This window comes from Nansenia antarctica, assembly GCF_963989245.1.
Source record: "Nansenia antarctica genome assembly, chromosome: 17".
Lineage (NCBI taxonomy): Eukaryota > Metazoa > Chordata > Actinopteri > Argentiniformes > Microstomatidae > Nansenia > Nansenia antarctica.
Window position 1 is genome coordinate 12432310 of NC_137687.1, and position 21594 is coordinate 12453903.

A 21594-nucleotide genomic window follows, 5' to 3' on the forward strand; every position below is an offset into this window, starting at 1 on the left:
CCTAGAGCCTCTGTGTATTCTTGGATACACTCTCAACTTATGCAAGGAGGAAGTATTTCCACCTGGAATAACCTTTGAGAGAATACTTTTACCCGTTTCACTTGTTTTAAAAATGTGGTCTTTTTCGATTCTCTTTAATGTTTAATTGTGAGGTATGAATGGTGTCTTTGGAGAATGTGCTTCATCCATCTTTTACAGGGTGTTCATTTAAACCTAGAGCTCACTGTCTCAGGGGAAGACAGAGACAAAGAAAACAGAAATATAGAAAGGAGCTTGGAGAGGGAGGCGGAGGAGGAGAGAACTTAGGACAATAGAATATCAGTCAGTCTTATCTCATTGTCCCTTAAGTCATTCATATTTTTTTAGTTTTTGTTTTTTTATGTCGACACAATTATCTGTATCGTTAGAATAGTTGGAACAGTCTCTATCAAGATAACAATGGACGTTAATGCAGCTTTTGCTAAAAAGACATTTCTTCTTAGCGGTCCATTTGCCCCTAGTAGTTACTTAACACTAGAACAGCTGTGAGTGAGTTAAAAAAAAAGGGTTATATCTTTGCACTCAATCAAATTTCAGGACCCTCCTTTCATGACTTTAACTAGATATGTGCGTTCTACCACCCAGTATCCTTACATACTCTAAATCACATCAGGATAAGCTAGTATAAAAATATTTTGCCGTTTTTCTGTGTAGGAAGCAGGCTAATTTACAAGCGGCCAACTAGTGGTCGTTGTGTGTAAATAGCAGATTTACATTCTAAAGAGGGGGTCATTTGGCTCTTTTAGTAGGTAAAAAGGCACGGCTGTTTAGTGTTAAGTTACCCAAACCATTACAATAATATATGATGTGACATACTTTCAATACAACAGTATTTTCTGGGTGTTAGCAGCTCTAGCACATTATGTAATTAGCATACAGTACCTCCAACTCTTGTTCACTGTGGTAGTTTTTTGATAGTCCAGTTTTCTTTTGATACACACAAATCAGTCTCCCCTGTGACACAGTATCGTCATCTTCTCTAAAAGAAGATGTACAGTGGGTATCTGATTCCTCATCTGCAGGGGCATAGCCAGTCATGTTCAGGAGGGGGACAATAGTTCAATAGGGGGGCCAGCCAAAAGCAACCCAACATTTTTTTTTTAAGTCCGAAAAAAAAGTTTAAGAATAAGTCTAAAAAACAAAAGTTTCAGAATAAAAGTCTGAAAAAACGTTTCAGAATAAAAGTCCTAAAAAAAAAGTTTCAGAATAAAAGTCCTAAAAAAAGTTTCTGAATAAAAGTCAGAAAAAAAAAGTTTCAGAATAAAAGTCAGAAAAAAAACGTTTCAGAATAAAAGTCAGGAAAAAAAAGTTTCAGAATAAAAGTCCTAAAAAAAGGTTTCTGAATAAAAGTCAGAAAAAAAAAGTTTCAGAATAAAAGCCCTTCTCGAAACTTTCACTACGTCTTTACTGATTGACAGCACTCAACGGGCGTTGGGGGGGAGGCACACCGGGGGGCAATCAGATCACAAGGGGGGCTACCCCGTGACATCCCGGTAGCTCCGCCCCTGCTCATCTGAACTTCTTCAAAAGTCATCTTACTCTGATCCGCTCCTCAACATGAGCACATTTGTTTTCCATTAGTTTGTCATATTATGCTCTGTCCTTTGAACATTAATCTTTGACTCAGATCATCTGACACAGTTCAATGTTGGATGTTTCGTTTCTAATAACGAGACTGCCTCATTTGCATACCGGCTTCATTATCATCATTGCTGCCATTCATCATCGATTTGTTTTCTGCTGGCAACCCCCCCCATCAAACAAAGTCATATTTTAGTTGTTGCTTTTTTTTTTACCCCTTCATTCATTGATTGGTATTGTTCTAGTGGATCATAGAATATTATTCATAAGGGCACTAGTAATATATTAATGGAACACGTGCTACAGTTTGTGCAAATGACCTACTACGCTCCTTCCTTCTTGTCAAGGGCATTGGCTAGTCTAGTGTATTAAAAAAAAGTACTGTTTAGCTTTCAGGGTCAATTGAGAAAACGACAGACAGGGGACAATGACAGGCCAGCGATCACTCCTGGCGATGTCAATGCAGATGCCAACCCTGTAGGTGGCCGGGAGTGATGCATCACTTACAGTATCTTTCCGAACTGACTGACTGTCAGAGTAACTGTTGAACCGCCTAGAAATATAGGCCACGACACACAAAGAGACGACAATGTGTGTTTCCATATTTCCTCTGCTCTGTCCAGATAAACATGATGAACAGAGTAGACACAAAATGGCCTCCGTAGACATACAGTAGATAAGAACCCCATAGACCACGCCCCCAGGTGGCCATGACAGTTGTGTGAGATATCTGACAGCTAAATCTCACTAATTCTTTATCTATTTCCACACTTCCCTCATTTCCTTCCTTTTTTTAGGCCTGCGCTGTGAAAGCTAAATAGAACAGTGACGTAAAAGGCGGTTCTCTTCATTTATTCATTCATTTTCTTCTTTAATGTCAACAAAAATAAATCTTAGATCCCCTATGGGAAAGATGACTGATAATCCAGAGGGAAGGAATAAAGGAAGGGAGGAACTGAAAGGAAGCACCAGTACGGCACTCTATGTCCCAGTTTCATCTGGAGACCAGGGGAGGCCTTTTTCTCCTCTGTTCCCTGTGGATCGCATCAGTCCCAACCTGCCTTGTATGCATGAGACAGTGTCTGAGTCAATAGGAGCACTGCTAGCAGTCCGACCAAGCCAACGGACACCTAGAGCTCTGGCAGGGTTGGGGGGGTCAGGCGGAGGTGTGTGTGTGGGGAGGGAGGTGGTCGATGGGCTGGACGAGTTCGGCTGTGTCATGACCTCTGCTTCTGTTGGACATGATATCTGGAACAAACAATATCTGAACTCTCCCATGGCCTTGCAATTGGATTGTAGTGTATGTGTATTATTGGTTGGGGGCGGGGGGGGGTGTGTGTAAGTTGTTGCTCACATATTGTTTGGGCTCATCCATCTTTTTGCTAAATGCATTGATATCTCTTTGAGTTGAGGAGAACAGGCTTTTACTTTGAATACTTGTTTGTGTGTATACAGACGACTAAAGTTTTGAAGATAACAACACATGTAGTCCCAGAAATTGGCTAATGGTTGCTATCCTTAAAACTGTCCATATTATTTTCTCATGGTAAATCCCCCTGGTGTAGATGAAGGTGATGCTTAGGGAATATGAACATCAGCAATATGGGTCAGACAAGAGCCTTAGAGATTTTCCTCCTTCATAAACATTTGAAAATGATTTATGGGCATATAGCACAAAAGTTAGAATAAATTGTCAAGCATTTCATCATTGCCTAAGAGCTTCTTAGATCTCGTTGATGAGAGAAGATCTGTTATTTCACGTATTGATCTTGAATCAGGTCTCTTTTTTTCCACCTTCTTCTCAATGACAAATGGTCACCGTTTGCACCGGAGCACGGTCATTGCTCATTAGGTCATTGCTTTTATTATTTATTTGTTTCCCAATCCACTCGTCTTGTCTCTAATTCTATGTCCCTCTTTTGCTTGATGTATGTTTTAAATGTTATGGAATATACAGTAGTTTCATTTAGAATGCTCATAATACTGTAGTTTTTCCCAATATGCACTGATATTACCAGACAAAAAGAGAATATAAATTAACCCATTGTATGCATGGTATGGATAGCAAGAGTGTTAGTCTAAACCAAGATGTTTTAGTTTGTGTGGTCGGTCCTCAAGAGAACATGTGGGTGTTGATTAAGACAGATTCATTGGTAGACAGATTGCAGGACATTCAAGTTCTCTGACATTATGATCAATTAGGTACTTGTTGTTATGCATATTTGTCTCAGGGAAACTATAGAGAAAGTGATTATAAGTTGACGTAGCCGTGACTTTCCAAATAAAGCTTTAATTATGATCTTTAACATAATGTGTTTCTACCAGGAGAAACGTACATATTTAAATAATGCTGGACTACCACACATGCACACAAACCTTAAAAAAACATCTTTAAGTTATAGTTCACTTAAAAGATCTATGTTGTTTGAGACTTTTCTCTAATATTATAATTTTATTTGAGACTCTTCCAGTCATTTGGGGCTAAATCTGCAGCAGATGGCTGTTTGAGGGACGACAACCTTACAGGACAAATATCCTTTACCATCAGGGACTTTCACTAATCCTGTTCACCAACCTAGGGAAAGAAAACTTGCAGTATTACAATCTCACATGAATAAATCCAGAGATGAGAAGGAGACATCCGCCACTCTCGTACCTCACCCCACATGGTACCGTGTTAGGAAATGCATTCCACTCTTTGCCCCATGTCTACCGAAAAGGAAAGTATGAATTTATGTTTTTCCCAATGTATGCAAGGTCTTTGAAGACTATCCTGAGACGAAAAAGAATGCATTATGCATAACCTTGCTTTTGAACGGCTTGCAGAGCCAGAAGTGGCAATATCTTTCTTTCCTTTTCTTCCTCCCAGCTTCCCTGGTAATGAAAGCGAATGTTGAGAGCTAGAGTTGGTGGTGTATAGTCAATGCCAGGCTGTCGTTCATTTCATCTTCATTTAATTAATTAGGGCTTGTGTGTTTTAAAAGGCGCCATCGTGCAGTTGTAGCCTTGGGGGAGCAGGGGGAATATGAAAAGGGGATGGCGTAATCAGGAAGGACCCAGACACGATCGGGCTAACATGTGCAGTTAAGTAGCTGTGTGTGCGTGCGTGCGTGCGTGCGTGCGTACGTGTGTGTGTGTGTGTACGTGTGTGTGTGTGTGTGTGTGTGTGTGTGTGTGTGTGCGTGTGTGTGTGTGTGTGCGTGCGTGTCTTTGTGGGTGTGCCTTTGTGTGTGTGACCGTGTGTGTGTGTGTGTGTGTGTGTGTGTGTGCGTGCATGTGTGTCTTTGTGGGTGTGCCTTTGTGTGTGTGGCCGTGTGTGTACGTGTGTGTGTGTGTGCGCGTGTGTGTGCGCATGTGCGTGTGCGTGTGCGTGTGCGTGTGTGTGCTAGCAGCATTAACACCCACTATGACCATGAGCACTATCACCCGTCGTAACTGCCGCCGAAAACATCGAAAAAATAGGTTTATTACGGGGACAAGGCTACTGCTCATAATGTGCTTATTGGTAAAGTTGAAGACCACCCTCAAAGCTGCGCTCAAGTCTGGCAACATATATAAACAACAATTGCGCACCTACGACCCAGCTTCTCATCTGGCCGCCAGGTAGATCAAGAAACATCCCGGGTCAGTTCAGCCAGTGTATGTCCACCGCCTTTCTGATGAGTATCGGGTCCACTTCCAAGCAGATGAAAGAGAATTCAGAAAAATCCCGGACACTAAACTACTCAACAGCAAACAGAAAAAAAATCACATTCTCCGGAAGAGATCCGACACAGTGGAATAAACTCTTGGCGACTTTAAATGGACTGTATCATAAAAATGGGACGTTTTCAGCGCTCCATAGGAACGGAAGACCAAAAGGAACACCATTGCTGAGATACACAGCACGGATACTCCATACAGGGTTCCCGCGCTGGTCTTAAAAAGCCTTAAAGTCTAAAATCCAGTAATCCAATTTATAAGGCCTAAAAAGGTCCCAATTTTCAGTTATTCTGTCTAGAAATGAGGTGCTAGGTCTTAAAAATGAGATCCTGCAAGGAAATCAGTCCAACCAGATCTTTTTACGCGGAAATTAATCAAGCTGGAACCAAAAAAATGCCAATTCGCTTCCTTTTTTGTCTTTATGGCAGTGAAATCCCTAATTTCATCACCTCGAGGATCACAAAAAGCTATCATAATATGGTGTCGCGAATAGGTCTAAAATTATATTCAAAGAGGTCTAAAAAAGGTCTAAAAGGTCTTAAATTGGACTTGTTGAAACTTGTAGGAACCCTGTCCGTAAAACTCAGAGAAACAACTGACAGAGTGGATAGAGAAACAACTGACAGAGTTGATAGAGAAACAACTGACAGAGTGGATAGAGAAACAACTGACAGAGTGGATAGAGAAACAACTGACAGAGTTGATAGAGAAACAACTGACTGAGTTGATAGAGAAACAACTGACAGAGTGGATAGAGAAACAACTGACAGAGTGGATAGAGAAACAACTGCGCTTTACGTGCCAGGTCAGCCACACTCGACAAGGACGCAGCAAAAAAAAAGACTCCAGAGAAAGGTAGGCAGAGATAATAATAATAATAATAATAATAATAATAATAATAATAATAATATCTTAGATTTATATAGCGCCTTTCTCAAACCCAAGGACGTTTAACAGATTTCATAGACAGACAGAACAGAAAAACAAAGCAAAAAAACAAAGACAGCGAGAGTGACAAACTAGACTAGAGGCCAAAGGCCTTAGAGAGTCTAAAATGAGAGTCTTAGAGAGATGAAATTGCTTATCCTTGGAATAATAACAAAAGCAAAGGCCATCAGTATTATCCTCAATAACAGTGCCTATCCAAATCCCCCACCAAGCACCAGCGACATAGCTCGGGTTTATCGTTACTATTCCGCTAAAAGCCAAGAAGATCCTGCCCGCGAGCACCTAAATAGCCCTCCCTGGCACGAAGCGAATCTCCCTACCGAGACACCAAACACCTCAATGCTTACATGCGAGGAGGTTTTAAAGGTGATCGCTAGCCTACCAAACAACAAGGCAAGCGAATATGATGCCGTTACCTATGAAATACTAAAGGCCGCAAAAAAATGGACATGTACAGCATTAATGCACATATTTAATGTCTGTCTAGTAAATGAGAAAGTCCCACATTCTTGGAAAGGAGGCCTTAGTCAAAGAGTCCCGCAAAAAGATAATGTACCTGACGACCCAGCTACATAAAGAGACATTTCCCTCCCCCCCACTGTATAAAAAGTCCTTATGAAGTGCATCCTTAATCGCATCCTACCATGGCTCGTTGAAACAGAAAACAAAAGGCCTATATAAACTTTCAGGACATGAATGAACATGTGTTCTGCCTGAAAAACGGGAATCAATGATTTCAAGCACGAATCGGCCCGTTTTTTTTTACGCAGTCTTTCTGGACTTTCGGGATGCATTCGGCTCATTATCACCCAGCGTTATGATCAGAGCTCTTCAATCAATCTAAGAAAATTGAAAAAGAAATCAATATAAACCAAAACATACAGTACGTGAACATCATTAAGGACATCTACAGAGACTCCTTTCTCTCAATTAAGATGTTAAGACCAGCTCACTAACCCAATCCAACTTGGAACCGGTATCATACCGGCTGTCCATGGAGTGCTATAAACGTCATAATCACCCCTAAACACTGGCTTAAGTGGCTGTGTCTCTGTGCCCCCCCCCCCACACACACACACACATTAGATCCAAGCCTATGCAAACGATGTCCAGGTGTCATCTAGAGATGAGGGAGCAATATCAACCATGCTCTCACACACAGACACATTCCTACACTGGTCTGGGCTGGAGGTGAAAAACACCAAGTGTTCTGTGTTCTATGTGTTCTGTGTTCTATGTGTTCTGTGTTCTATGTGTTCTATGTGTTCTGTGTCTTCTGTGTTCTGTGTTCTATGTGTTCTGTGTTCTATGTGTTCTGTGTTCTACGAAAGACGCAACGGAGGCAACAGGTGGTACCCTGCCAAAAGCGATAGGCCGCCCTCCTTTTCGATCATGGATAATGACATCAAAGTGTACGGACGCCATGAAACATACTGTACGATATAGCGGGAGAATGGGAAGAACCAGTACGAGAGCTGGTCACTGAGTAATGTGCAAGACTTGATTGACTCTTCACCACTACCCACCATAATGAAAATACAGGCCATGTGGGAAATCGCCCTTGCCAAAGTCCAGCACCTTTTTGCCAATGTTCATATACCCAAATGTACATTAACGGATCTGAACAACAAGACGGTGTGACTACTGAGAAAATGGATGGGCCTAAACACACACTCAAGACAACAAGAGATAGTAATATTCCACAGGACAGGAGAGGGAGGACTGGGAGGTCCACATGTAGAATGGGTTCACATCACCACCAGAATAAGCAACCTCCTAACAATGCTGAACAATGACGACCCAGACAGTGCGTGAACTAGCCCGCGCTTCACTCCTCTTACACATAACCAAACGGAAAGATCCCTCATTCAACATCAGAGGATGGCAGTTTCCTGGCCTTCAAGAGAAAGACCAACGGAAAAGCTAGACACCCACACCCCGGGCTTTGGCGTGCGCTCTGACTGACTTGATTTCAACGACCTGTGGAACCCGCGCAAGCTTACAGCTGCATTCGAAGAACTCAACAGGACAGCCAGCAGAGGTTAGCAGAGGTTAGCGAGGTTAGCGACTAGCTCGTCATGCATCCAACCATCATAGTGTAGGCCAGTGTTTCTCAACCCTCTCCTCGGGGCGCCCCAGCCGCACCACATATTTGATCTGTTCCACCACCAGCTCACCTGACTCAACTAATCAAGTACAAAGCAATTATGGTTTGTACTTGATTAGTTGAATCAGGTGTGCTGGTGGTGGAACAGATCAAATATGTGGAGCGGCTGGGGCGCCCCGAGGAGAGGGTTGAGAGCCACTGGTGTAGGCAACCATCACACTGGGTGAGAACACACAACATCTCAATCCCCAAAACTCCCAGAAGAGCCATGATAAATAATTTCCAATCCGGATTGATTCAGCACTGGACAGGACTACTCCTACAGGGGAGACTTGCCTGCTTGGCACTGCGCCCGACCACAGCATCTCTCACTCAGCACTGAAAAAATACAGCCCTGCATGAAGACATTCTGAAGTTCACAGTCAAAGCCCCGTCTCCAGGTACTGCCCACTGAAACCAACTTTGTCCACTTGGTACCCATCGAAACACGAACCATACTGTCTGGGAGACAGTAGGGCACATTCTGAACGGATGCCCAGCTTGCAAGGGACTTTACATCGCGCGCCACGATCGCATTGTAGCACTGACCTTGAAGGAGGTCTGCAACACTACCAACCACACAACATTCCATGATAACGAGGCTGTTAAAACGGACTGGTTTTTCGCTTCTGCATGGGGACAGCGCTACACATGACCATACCATAAATCCCTCCGCTAACACCCCCGATATTGTGCTGATTGACGAATCTAAGAAAATTGTCATTATCCTGGAAATTGGCTGCTCTTTTGATGCGTACTGTATATGGACATTTGTTATGCATCAAAACTGTTGAAATACCAACCGCTGTGTAACACTTTAAACAACTGTGGCTACAAATGTAGAGTCGTTGCTCTAATCTTTGGTAGCTTGGGACATGTACATAAAATGTGTGTGTGTGGACTACACATTTGTGGACTTTCTAAAAACGAAGGCCAAACAACTCACAAAATACTGTTCAGTGTCAGCTATAATTGGTGGTCTCTTCATCTTCATCACCTTTACCCTTGATGTGCATAATATGAAAACGAGGTCTTTAAAGAGGCGTTAACCTCTTAACCTCTTAATAATATTGTGGGCTTACCCTTTGTTGCTGTTAAGACCTTGTTTTAGTAATATTTGGATCTTGCATGATATGTATTCTATTGTGTGTGTGTGTGTGTGTGTGTGTGTGTGTGTGTGTGTGGGTGTGTGTGTGTGTGTGTGTGTGTGTGTGTGTGTGTGTGTCTGTGTGTGTGTGTCTGTGTGTGAGTCTGTGAGACTTCCTGTGAGTGTGCACCTGTTTAGTGTGTGTCTATGCCAGCGTGTGTGTTTCTGTGAGAGAGTTCATGTTTGTGAATCGGTTCCCTGGTGTTTGAATGTTTTCATTTGTATGCACCCTTGTGTGTGTGTGTGTGTGTGTGTGTGTGTGTGTTTTCATTTGTATGCACCCGTGTGTGTGTGCCTCCGTGCAGCTGTTCTTCTCCTCACATAAACAGGAGTGAGAGAGACATCATACAGCATGCAGTTGCTTAATGACGAGTTAAGAAGGCCCAGGCTTATATCCATGTGTGCTATTTGGCACCCCACTCAGTTTGTCTCCACTGATGTGAGTAAACGGAGGATGTTCGTTAATTACCCAGCTTGCATCAGAATGTCACAAGCCATCTTTCCCCTGCGCCCCGAGGCTGCGATCCCTACCGCTTCCCTCAGGCCACTCGACAGATGTGCGCCTCTGCGGGCTACTCACCGAAAACCTACGGTGGATTCTCATGGATCATGTGATGTGTCACAGCATATCATAATGGGCTGTTATGTTGATCTGATTGTGTTTTTCTCTCTGTTTCATAGTCATCCAATGCATTGTTGGTTGTTGTTGTTGTTGTGGGAAAAATGTGTTTAATACAATAACAATGTGACAATGATTATTTAAGACTGTATGAATGGCAAGAATGGAAGACACCATACTCTCATGTGATAGACAGAGGTTTTTTACAACTACTGATAAGCAGAGGGCTTAAGAAGCGCTGTTCCTTCTCACTCTGGGACAGTTATGTCTATTTTGACCAACAGTTGAACCTACTAGGCCAACCCCAGGACAAACTGCCCACTGATGTTGTAAACCTATAAATGTGATCAACTAGGACTGCCCCCAGTTGAGCCATTGTACTGAGAACCTAATTTTTTTGTTGGCCGGACAATCGCTCCTTCTTGCAAGAACTAAATTAAATACTCTTTTAGTCTCCTGGTTACAAAGTTTAGCATTCTGTGTATTTTAATCTGACAGTTGTATTCTTTTTCAACAGAATGTCTCCCACATCAATGATATAGTGAAGCAGGTGCTGCTGATCTTCCCTCATTTCTGCCTCGGGAGGGGACTCATCGACATGGCTAAGAACCAGGCCATGGCCGACCTGTTCATCAACTTTGGTGAGAGGTTTTATTTGATCTTAAAAAAAACAAAAAAACAAAACAATGCCGGTTGAGAGAGGACGCTGGCGTTGCTTGTTCACCGCTTCTCCGTCCGAAATCTAGGTGTAATTGCAGTACACAGAGTAGATTGTCCTACAAAGACACTTAGATTTAGATTTAGTAATCTAAAAATGTATTAGACCCCTATACTTTCTTTTATTTATTTTTGGTTTCTTTTTATTATTACTACCCTTCTGGTTTCTCTTCTCTTTTCAGTTTGTAAAGCGTCTTTGAGTGTCTAGAAAGCGCTAAGTCTAATGTATTATTATTATTATTATTATTATTATTATTATTTATTATGCAATTTATAATATCAGGGTTCAGACTTTCCAATGGTGCAAATGATAAATATGACTCATAACTGGCCATAAATGACTCATCCAAGGTCATTCTAATATCAAATATTAAATAAGCCAAGGCCATGGAGTTTCAGATTGATAAAATGTATTCTTGTACCATTTCTCTTTAAGTGAACATTTAAAACGGGTCCGGTTGACCCGAACATCACACAAGGGTTAACTTAACAATGTATTGTTGTGTGCAACACAATGAAACAGGTGGGAGGATAGTTAACTACTGTAGTCACATGTAAGAACATTATTTTTTTACTCGCCACTTAGGTGTATTGTGTGTATTTCAACACAGTGGCTTATGGTCTTTCTCATCATTTCAAACACAAACTGTCCCTGTAGTGCCACTGCCAGTACACTTAACACACCCTCTCCTCTTCTTAATTGAAGTTATTTCATTATGAAATTAGAGCTTTTGCTCACACTTATAATAATTATAATAATAATAATAATACATTTTATTTATAAAAGCACTTTACATATAAAATCTCAGAGTGCTACAACACAGTAAGATAAAGCAAAACACATTCAATTAAAAGGCTAAAAAAAGGCTATTAAAAAGGTTAAGGCCACGTTTAAAAGCATCCACAGACTGTGGTGCCCTTAGGTGGTCAGGGAGAGCATTCCACAGCCTGGGAGCAGCCGAGCAGAAGGCCCGATCTCCCATCGTGCGGAGCTTGGTCCTGGGGGTCTTGAGGAGGTTGGTGGCAGTAGAACGGAGGGTGCGTGAGGAGGTCTGAGGGGTATGGAGGAGTTCCTTGAGGTAGGGGGGGGCAGTTCCATGGATGCACTGGTGGGTGAGGAGGGAGACCTTGAATTCAATTCTGAGGGAGACGGGGAGCCAGTGAAGTGATTTGAGGATGGGGGTGATGTGATCATATTTGCGCACCCTCATCAGGATCCTAGCAGCGCTGTTCTGGATGTATTGAAGTTTCTGGAGGCAGCTGCTAGGAATCCCGATGAGGAGTGCGTTGCAGTAGTCCAGTCTGGAGGAGACAAAGGCGTGGACGAGCTTCTCTGCATCTGCCAGAGTGAGTGCAGGACGGAGTTTGGCAATGTTGTTTTGGATATATGTTTGATGTGGGTCTTGTAGGTGAGGTGAGGGTCCATTTTTACGCCCCGGTTGGTAACAGATGAGGAGAGGGGAATGTTCTGGCCAGAGAAGGTGATGCTGGTGATGGTGGATGACCGGACCTGGTGTGGTGTGCCGACTAGTATGGCTTCAGTCTTGGAACTGTTGAGTTGTAGGAAGTTGAGCTTCATCCACGCCTCTATCTCCTCCAGGCAGGTGGTTAGTGTGGATAGTGGCAGGGGTGCAGAGGAGGTGGGGTTGACTCTGAGGTAGAGCTGTGTGTCATCCGCATAGCAATGAAATGACATTCCATGCCTGCGGATGACACAGCCAAGGGGGAGCATGTATAGTGTGAACAGGGTGGGGCCCAGCACCGAGCCTTGGGGGACACCGCAGGTGACGTTATGGGTGTGGGATTTCGCCTTTCCCAGGGTGACGTACTCAGTTCTGCCAGTGAGGTATGAGGTGAACCAGTTGTGGACGGTGTCAGAGAGGCCAATGATGGAGTGCAGACGGTGAAGGAGGATGTTGTGGTCCACGGTGTCAAAAGCTGCTGTTAAATCCAGGAGAATGAGGAGGGATGGGGAGCCAGTATCTGCTGTCATCAGGAGGTCGTTGGTGACCCTGACCAGAGCCGTTTCCGTGCTGTGGCCAGGGCGGAAGCCGGACTGAAAAAACTCAAGGAGGTGGTTTTCATTTAGGTGATCCTTAAGTTTAGCAGCAACTACTCTCTCTAGTACCTTGGATAAAAAAGGAAGGTTGGAGATGGGCCTGTGGTTGGCGAGGACACTTGATTTAGATAGATCCCTATAGATGAGCTACTGTTGCTCAAACGATCAACAAACTATCAATTGCAACACTGGTGATATGCAACAACAGCCTGTTAGAGTTATGGTTAGGATAAGGGTTAAGGTTGTGGTTATCAGATAGTTAGTTGACATGTTCTTGACAGTTAGGTCATGTTCTCACATGAAAATCTGAATCAGGACCCGGAGCATGTGGATGAGATTGTAACATTGTTGCATAAATTATTTCTCTGATTTGCGTTCTCACAGCCCTTTATGTAAACGAAGTAACATACACAATCAAAGCAACAGACGTGGTAGTTGATTGGTCAGAAAATGTTTAAATTGCCCGTTCGTCCCGCTCTTATCCAGATCAACACGCATGCGCTGTTGTTTTCCTATGGACTGCCTCGAGCAGCGTTCTCACCAAAAGCGAGGCGAAGCAAAGTGATGGATGCGTCATTTCTAATTGGAGCGAAACCACCCCTTTCAAGCGGAGCATGCGTCGGTTGTTTGCTCCGGGAGCGACTTCGAATAATCGTTCTCACAGCTCCAAACGACGCAGAGCAAAGCGAATTGTATCCTAAACTCTGATTCCAAGTGTGTTCTAGTGACACACCCTTAGCTGAAAACTAAAGTGTCAAGAAGGAGAGTAGCATTTGACCAACAACACGACTGAAGCCCTATGCGTCTACTCGAGACTAAATGTAGATGTACAACTGGAGACACAGAGAGATTGAAAGGCAGAGAGACACATGGGGAGATGTAGGAGGAAATAGGCATTTGGGGAATCATTTGCTAGGCGAGCATAAAGAGGAAAGCAATCACATTTTAAAAGGCTAGTCTGAAGAGGGCCTATTTCCCAGAGAATGAGACTGAAAACGCTTCCATTTCTCTGTCTTCTTCTCCACCTCCAGCACATAGGCTGTTGAGGCTCAGAGAGTCTGTAAGTGTTTCAAAAACATTTTCAAAGAAGCCCAAAAACACTCAATAACCAGCTTGAGCCTGGAGGAGTCAACATTTTGGAGCGAGTCGAACAGATTGTATCCCCATCATGTAGGTATTGAAAGGCGCTGATAAAATAACAACACATGCTCAATATTTGTGTGCATGTGGATATATTTGATAGTATGTTGACATACATTGTATACATCGTAGTCTAGAAGTACTGCATGTTGCACTTTTGGGTGTCACCTCCCTGTCATCAGAATGACCACGCCCCCTTTTGGGTGAAATCGAACGCAGAAAAGTGCCAGTGCCAAATTGGAAAAACTAGTGTCACCATACCTAAAAGCTACTGCGTTGTATTTTGCACATCAAACAGTTTTTTAAATCCCTGTTTACGATTTTCTTGACTTCACCAAAGATTGAAGCACAGTAAAAGAAGAGATCTGTGGCATATTGCAATTACCTAGTTAATGTAGAGTCATGAGGATTACTCACCAAATCCATTGCATTGCAATATTTTGGCTTGACTAGCGAGTGTGTCATTGATTTCCAACAACGTTAGCCAACATTTTTCTGAATAAAAGTCAGAGCATTTTGATTGGTTGCCGACTTGTTCCCCCTTTCACCAGCTTCCGTCACATATATATACTGTATATATATATGAAGAGGTTATAGCAAGCTAGCTATGATTTATCATCAACATAATGAACAGCGAGCTATAACCAAAAGGCTGGTGGAGGGGGGCAAGTAAGCAAAATACCTGGATGTGTTGCTCTCATCTAGAGTATATACTGTATAGTCTTACGTGTTGCGCAAGTTAGCATATTAACATTATACCTCCGCCATTACCTGAAAGTGGTTTGTTGCAAGTGAGATTAAACCTGCATTGCTGCATTCAACTGCACCTGCACCTGAGGTGACCCTGACATATTTTCATTGCAAGTGTGTTTAGTCTTAAACTATCCTGTCCTTAATAAACCAAGGAAGTTACAGTAACACACGTTTGTTACGAGTGGCCCGGCAGGTCTGAACACAGTAGATACGATGTGTAACTCGTCCTTCTAGACACATGTTTGAACGGCAATGAGAACATAATAACCTGATAACTCTTCATTCTAGTTGATTTAGCTGGTGTGGATTGAGACTATTACAGAAGCAGCAATAGCACAATAAGCACTCAGTCCTACACATACTCGAGGACACCATGAATGCAGTCCAACCATCCTTGGATGGGACACTGCTGGTTTCTCATACTGTGACTCTGTACTTCTGGGGTTTGTGGGACTCACAGTCTGAGAAATGCAGTGGATAAGAGGCAGAAGGGCAGCGCTAGGACTCAACCAAGGAAATTACTTTATTGACTTGGGGACAATGTATACGCTGATAAGCAAACTGGAGGTAGAGGGCTGCAAGGCTGTATTTTCTGGATGCACAGTGTACAGGTTTTCTTTTTCGCCCGTACTTGTGTGTTCTGTCATCATGTGGTTTTAAATTGTCCATTTTAGTTGTTGCTTTATCTTCTTTGCTCTCTGTGAAGTGCATTTGGCCACATTTTGTGAGAAATGCGCTCTGCGAATAACATTTGATTTGATTTGATTTCTTTCATGTTCCTCACAGGGGAAGATCGTTTCGAGGACCCGCTGAGCTGGGACATGGTGGGGAAGAACCTTTGTGCCATGTCCATTCAGGGCGCCGTCATGTTTGCCACCACTCTCCTCATCCAGTACAAGTTCTGCTTCAAACCCAGGCAAGAGCCATGGACTATGGCCAAAAACTCTCATAATAGATCACCAACTTCTATCCTTTACTTTCTACCTTCCTTCTTTCCTTCCATCCTTCTTTTCTTACTTTAGTTTTGTCGCATGAAGATGGGTACCGAGCGGGACTTGGAGAATAATCCAAACAAATGTATCCTGTCTAGAAAAATAATTGTTGATAAGATAAGAGTGTGGTTGAAGTGATGTTTAACACTAGAAGAGTCGTGAGGGGTCACAGCGACCCTGTGAGTAAAACAAAAATTCTGTCTTTGCGCTCGATCAAGTTTCAGGACCCTCCTTTCATGACTTTTCCTAGATATGTGCGTTCTACCACCCAGTATCCTTACATTTTCCAAATCACTGGCTAAAAAAAGAAGCGCCCTCTAGTGATCTCTGTGTGTAAATAGCAGATTTACATTCTAAAAAAGCTCTAGGCTCTACTAGTAGGTAAAAAAGGCACGGCTGTTGTAGTGTTAACTTTGTTTTTTTCAGACTTGTCACGGGAGAGTCATTGTCCAAGGAGGAGGAGGATGTGGATGTGGCACAGGAACGTGCTCGCGTGCACCAAGGCAGGGCTCAGAATGACCTTTTGAGAATCTGTGATCTTACCAAGGTAATGCATCTCCGGTTTTAACATCCTACTCTTGTGGTATCTTTACCCTATCACAGGTGTCCTCAAACCTTGATCCTTGAGGTTCTGCAGTGGCTATTGGCCTTCTCTTCCTGACAGTTATTCACCAGCTTTATTTAACACTAAAACAGCCATAACAGTCATTTGACCCTGTGAGTAAAATAAATGTTATATCTTTGCACTCGATCAAATCTCAGGACCCTCCTTTCATGACTATGTGCGTTCTACCACCCAGTATCCTTACATGTTCATAATCACATCAGGATAAGCTAGTATGAAGCACTTTTTCTGTGTAGGAGGCAGGCTAATTTACAAGCCGGCCAACTAGTGGTCATTGTGTGTAAATAGCAGCTTCCCATTGTAAAGACCCCCCGAGGCGGCTCTTATAGTAGGTAAAAAAGGCAGGGCTGTTTTAGTGTTAAATCATTTGCTGGTTTATGTGATGACGACTAGCTGCAGACAGAACTACCCACAATGGCCAGTCTTAGAATGTCTGCCCGAATGTCATCACTCTGTTTAGCTCCACTAATGTAACAGTGCTACCAAATCTGTGGCAAGGATGGGCCTGCTTTTACACTTGGTAAAGATTGTTGTGATTATTGTGATATAGTAGTATGTATCTCCGGAAACGGGCAACTTCTGTGTGGGAGTGTGTGGAGCTTTGATGATCACTCCACTTCAAATCAGGAGGCTAAGTGGCGATGTTGCCAGCTGCTTCTCTCTCGTGGCTTCTTAAGTACGCCGTACAGTTCTTGGGGGAGTGGAAAAAGGGCTGTCAAGGTGCAGCTGCAGTCTCTCCATGGACACCGATTTTGGGCATGGATCTTCTGAGTAGCCCCACATCAATGCTGGTTCTCTCCCTCCCTCGGAAAAAATAACCGGGCAAGTGTGCATTCGAGTGGTGCTCGGCATGCTGGGAAGTGGTGTGCTTCATCACCACCCAGATTAACACTCTAGTCATGAGCAGATGTTCCTCCCCCTAGCGCGTTGGTGGCAGGAAGCCTCGCCGCAGTAGCCCATCGCTGACATCTGGCCAAACTTCACACAGGCGACGTTGTCCTACCCTCCGCTGTCTATCTCACCACACTCAATATTTCAGACGCGCTCTCTCATCGACACACACATATGCGCGCTCACAAGGTAATTAACGACTGAGCTTTGAATAAAACAGTTGGATGATAATGTATTACCGCAGACCCCGCCATGTGAATTTGGAGAAACAGAGTCTCTAAGCTCTTTGTCTCACACTAAGTTCGTCTCAATCAGGCTTTCTAAAGCTGCATGGACTTTGAATTATGCACACAGTGTGAACTGACCTCAGAGTTGTGCTAAAAGGAAAGCATCTTCAGCCGCAGCCCCGTCCCTCTGGAACGCCCTCCCCAACAACATCAGACAGGCCAACACCCTCCCAACATTTAAACAGGCCCTCAAAACCCACCTCTTCAAGCTCGCCTTCACCAGTTAACCCTCTCCCCCTCCCCTTCCCATGTGTCCCCAGCACTACCTTAATTAGGCCCTTATATTATTACTACTCGATCTTTTCAGTTTGTAAAGTGTCTTTGAGTGTCTAGAAAAGTGCTATATATGTCTAATGTATTATTATTATAATGATTATAATGATTATTATAATTATAATGATAATTATTATTATTATTATTATTATTATTATTATTATCTTAACTGCGGAGGGGTGCCTAATACAGTAAGCTCCCAACCATAAACGTGGTGAAGAGGCAGAGGGGAGCATGGGAGTGCTCCCTATGGCCCGTCATTGACTCCCACCACAGCTGTGTACCATCCGGTAAGGGGCGCGAATAACGGATTGATCAATGAGTTCGCTCACTGCAGCCACCGCACCTTAGCCGTGCTATAAATCTCTCAGGCGATTGACAGGCCATCAATCATCCGATTCATCTTCCTGCTCCTCCTCCTCCTCTACTGAGAAAAAACACCCCACTGGAATTGCTGCGGGCCTCGGGTTAGCCTACAGGTTAGCGCGGCGGCGTAATCGATGGTGTCTGTAATCATCCGCCAGTTAGCATTAGCAACGCCCCTCGCTGTCAGTGTGACCTTCCAATCACTCAGGAAATTCAAAGAAAACTTTTCGGGAACACTTTGACAGCTGGTTGATGTTAGGAGACTTATGAGTTATGAGAGGGAAGGCTCCCTCCTTGGCAGATTAGATAAGACACCAAGGACCCGTTTCAAAATTACCTTTGATAATTCATTTTTTGTTAGTCCCGAATGTTTGAAATGATAAAGTGGTGTGTGTCGTTCCCCGCCCCCACACGCACACACACACACACACACACACACACACACACACACACACACACACACACTCACACACTCACACACTCACACACACACACACACACACACATACAGTATAAACACACACACACACACACACACACACTGCTTCCTTACATACGTCTTATTACTTCTGCAATTTTCCATTTCTACTTTGGCAACGTTCTGGCTTTCGTATGTCCGCAACCTTTTCACGCGGTCCTACGCACGGTTCTAGAAACGACCCCCCCCTCGTCCATGACTCCAGCTGTTGGGCTGAAGACATGCATGGTTATGTAAACCCCGGTGCCCTGTGTGGTCCATAAGCGGCATGTATCCTCTCAGCTGTCTCATATGATTAACTGCCACACCTCCATGCAGCAGCTATTATGCCCTTTGAAAATTATTAATTAGCTTTCTCTTGTTTGGACTTTTCTCCTCTCTATTTCTGTAGTAGTGTAGCGACACAGACGCACATGAACGGAGATGTATAAAGAAACATGCTGTACAATACATGTACCATGGTGCGTTGACTTATGATGAATAAGACATCAAGGATGAACTTGCTCACAGGCTTCAAAAGTGTGTGTGTGTGTGTGTGTGTGTGTGTGTGTGCGTGTGTGCGTGTGTGTGTGTGTGTGTGCATGTGCGTGCGTGTGTGCGTGCGTGTGTGCATGCATGTGTGCATGCGCGCGCGTGCATGTGTGCGTGTGTGCGTGTGTGTGTGTGTGTGTGCGTGCGTGTGTGTGAGAGAATGTATTTCTGAAGTCCACTCCAACCTTACCCCAGGCATAATCAACCCCAGGCAATAACGTCTACCCCCCTCCTCCCTCGCAAACACACAATTATTGTCCCTAATGATGTAATGACAGTGTATTGTTAGGTGCCTTGTGGCTCAGAGCTAGGAATTGTTCAAACCCATTTGGATGTTGGGAAGATGTTTGAGGTAGAAACACAGCCGACAGTTATCCATGAATCTACTGTCCCCTGTGTCCTTGCCCCCGAGTGGTAGAGAAGATGAGATCTAAAATGGTCGCACCTGACACCTTGTCTGGCTTTTTACAACAGACAATCATTCAAGTCGGGTTGATTCCTTTATCCTGATCTTGTGAAGAAAATATTGCTCTGTGCTAAGTGTTTCATTTTGTAGACAATCGCTCCGGTTATGTCTCCCCTCCCCCAACCATTTTTGTTCTAAGTGTGCGTTTGTTTACCCATTTACATTTACATTTTTGGCATTTAGCAGACGCCTTATTCCAAAGCGACTTACAATCAATACATTTGAATACTAAGCATGTGAATCAGCAATCCACCATTCGTTGCAGGAGGAGTAATCTAGCTCGGGCCCGGGGCCACTGATAGAAGAAAAAACCTTCTCCCTATCGCCTTCTACTAAACCTTTTTTTTATTTTTTTACCCCTACTTGTAACACCACAGATGGTCCAGACAGACTATAGAAGCTGATTTGTTGGAGTTGATTAGTTTGCAGCCAACACTCTTATGTGGCTGGTATTTGCTCGGAACGGGGGGGGGGAAAACTGTCCAAAATGCAAATGTAGAATGGTAAGATGGGTCAGAGGGGAGGATATGGAAATAGGATGAAGAGGTGGTAGCAGACAGAAGCTATGAAACCCCATCCACATCTCATCTGCACTTTTCTACAACGTTTTGGCAGGAGCCTGACACAAACACTGAATACAAAATACTGTTACTCTCCATGTTAACTGCTAATGAGATACCCGAGTCGGTATCCCCATACTGTCGGATATGCCTGTAGCGTGTGCTTAGTGCTTCTACAAATGTTTTCGTACACTTTGTACATATTCAGAAACCAAACCAGGTACACTCAGCAGTGTAAACAGGCGTACTCTGCGATACAGTAGTCGGGTAGTCGCATTAGACCGCCTGAGATGACATTTTTGTAACATCCTTGTGGTTGTGTCCAGTGAGAGAACTTTTCTCTTTTTATCTTCATCCCCATCCCTTGCTCCCTGGCGCCCCCTATCTTCCATCCTGTCCTCACGTCCTACTACTCATCTCCGGCTATGGGGCAGGCTGTGGCTCAGGAGGTAGAGCCGGCGTCTAATGATCACAAGGTCGACGGTTTGAACCCCGGCTGCCCACATGTCAAGTTGTGTCCTTGTGTGGCAAAGACACTGAACCCCAAATTGCTCCCAATGAGCGGGCCGGCGCCTTGCATGGTAGCTTGCCGCCATTGGTGTGTGGATGAGAGGCCACTGTAAAGCACGTTGGAATAAGGCGCTATATAAATCAGTCCATTTACTGTGCTGTTTCTCTTTAGGTCATCCCATCTTACTTCCCTCCATCATTTCTCAACTCATCCCTCCGTATCTCTCCCTCCCTCTTTCCACCCCCTGTTCCCTGCAGGTTTACCCACGGAAGAAGACTCCTGCTGTGGACAGGGTGTGTGTGGGTGTCCCTGCTGCAGAGGTAAGCCAGCCACAGCTGGATCACACTCACAGAAATAAAAGATAATAATAATATTAACCTTTGTTTGTAAGGCACTTTTCCTGCAAGCGTCGCAGCTGGAAAGGCATTAAGGCATTGTTATGCTCACACAAACATGCACACATACACACATGCGCGCCATATATAAGTGGCACAAATAAGCTGATACCATGGGAACAGTGGGTTTTGAAGTATTAGTAGAACTAGTAACTCTCTCTCTCTCTCTCTCTCTCTCTCTCTCTAATAATTTTAATTAATTTTGCCATTTAGCAGACGCTTTTATCCAAAGCGACTTACAATTACGAATTACAGGGACATTCCCCCTGGAGTAACTGAGGGCTAAGTGCCTTACCCAAGGGCACACTAGTAGTGGTGTGGCTTCAGGCGGGATTTGAACTCACAACCTTCCGATCCCAAGTCCAACT

General features: G+C 43.8%; 1 protein-coding gene across 2 annotated transcripts in view; it reads left to right on the top strand.

The window, feature by feature from the left end:
- Positions 1-21594, top strand: part of LOC308172700 (phospholipid-transporting ATPase ABCA1) — a 172311-nt gene that overhangs the window by 123725 nt on the left and 26992 nt on the right. For both annotated transcript variants that reach the window (XM_080547635.1, XM_080547636.1), the window contains 4 exons: positions 10700-10823; positions 15638-15767; positions 16270-16390; positions 21089-21151. In XM_080547635.1, the coding sequence (XP_080403761.1) occupies positions 10700-10823; positions 15638-15767; positions 16270-16390; positions 21089-21151 (438 nt within the window). The remainder of the gene's footprint in view (positions 1-10699; positions 10824-15637; positions 15768-16269; positions 16391-21088; positions 21152-21594) is intronic.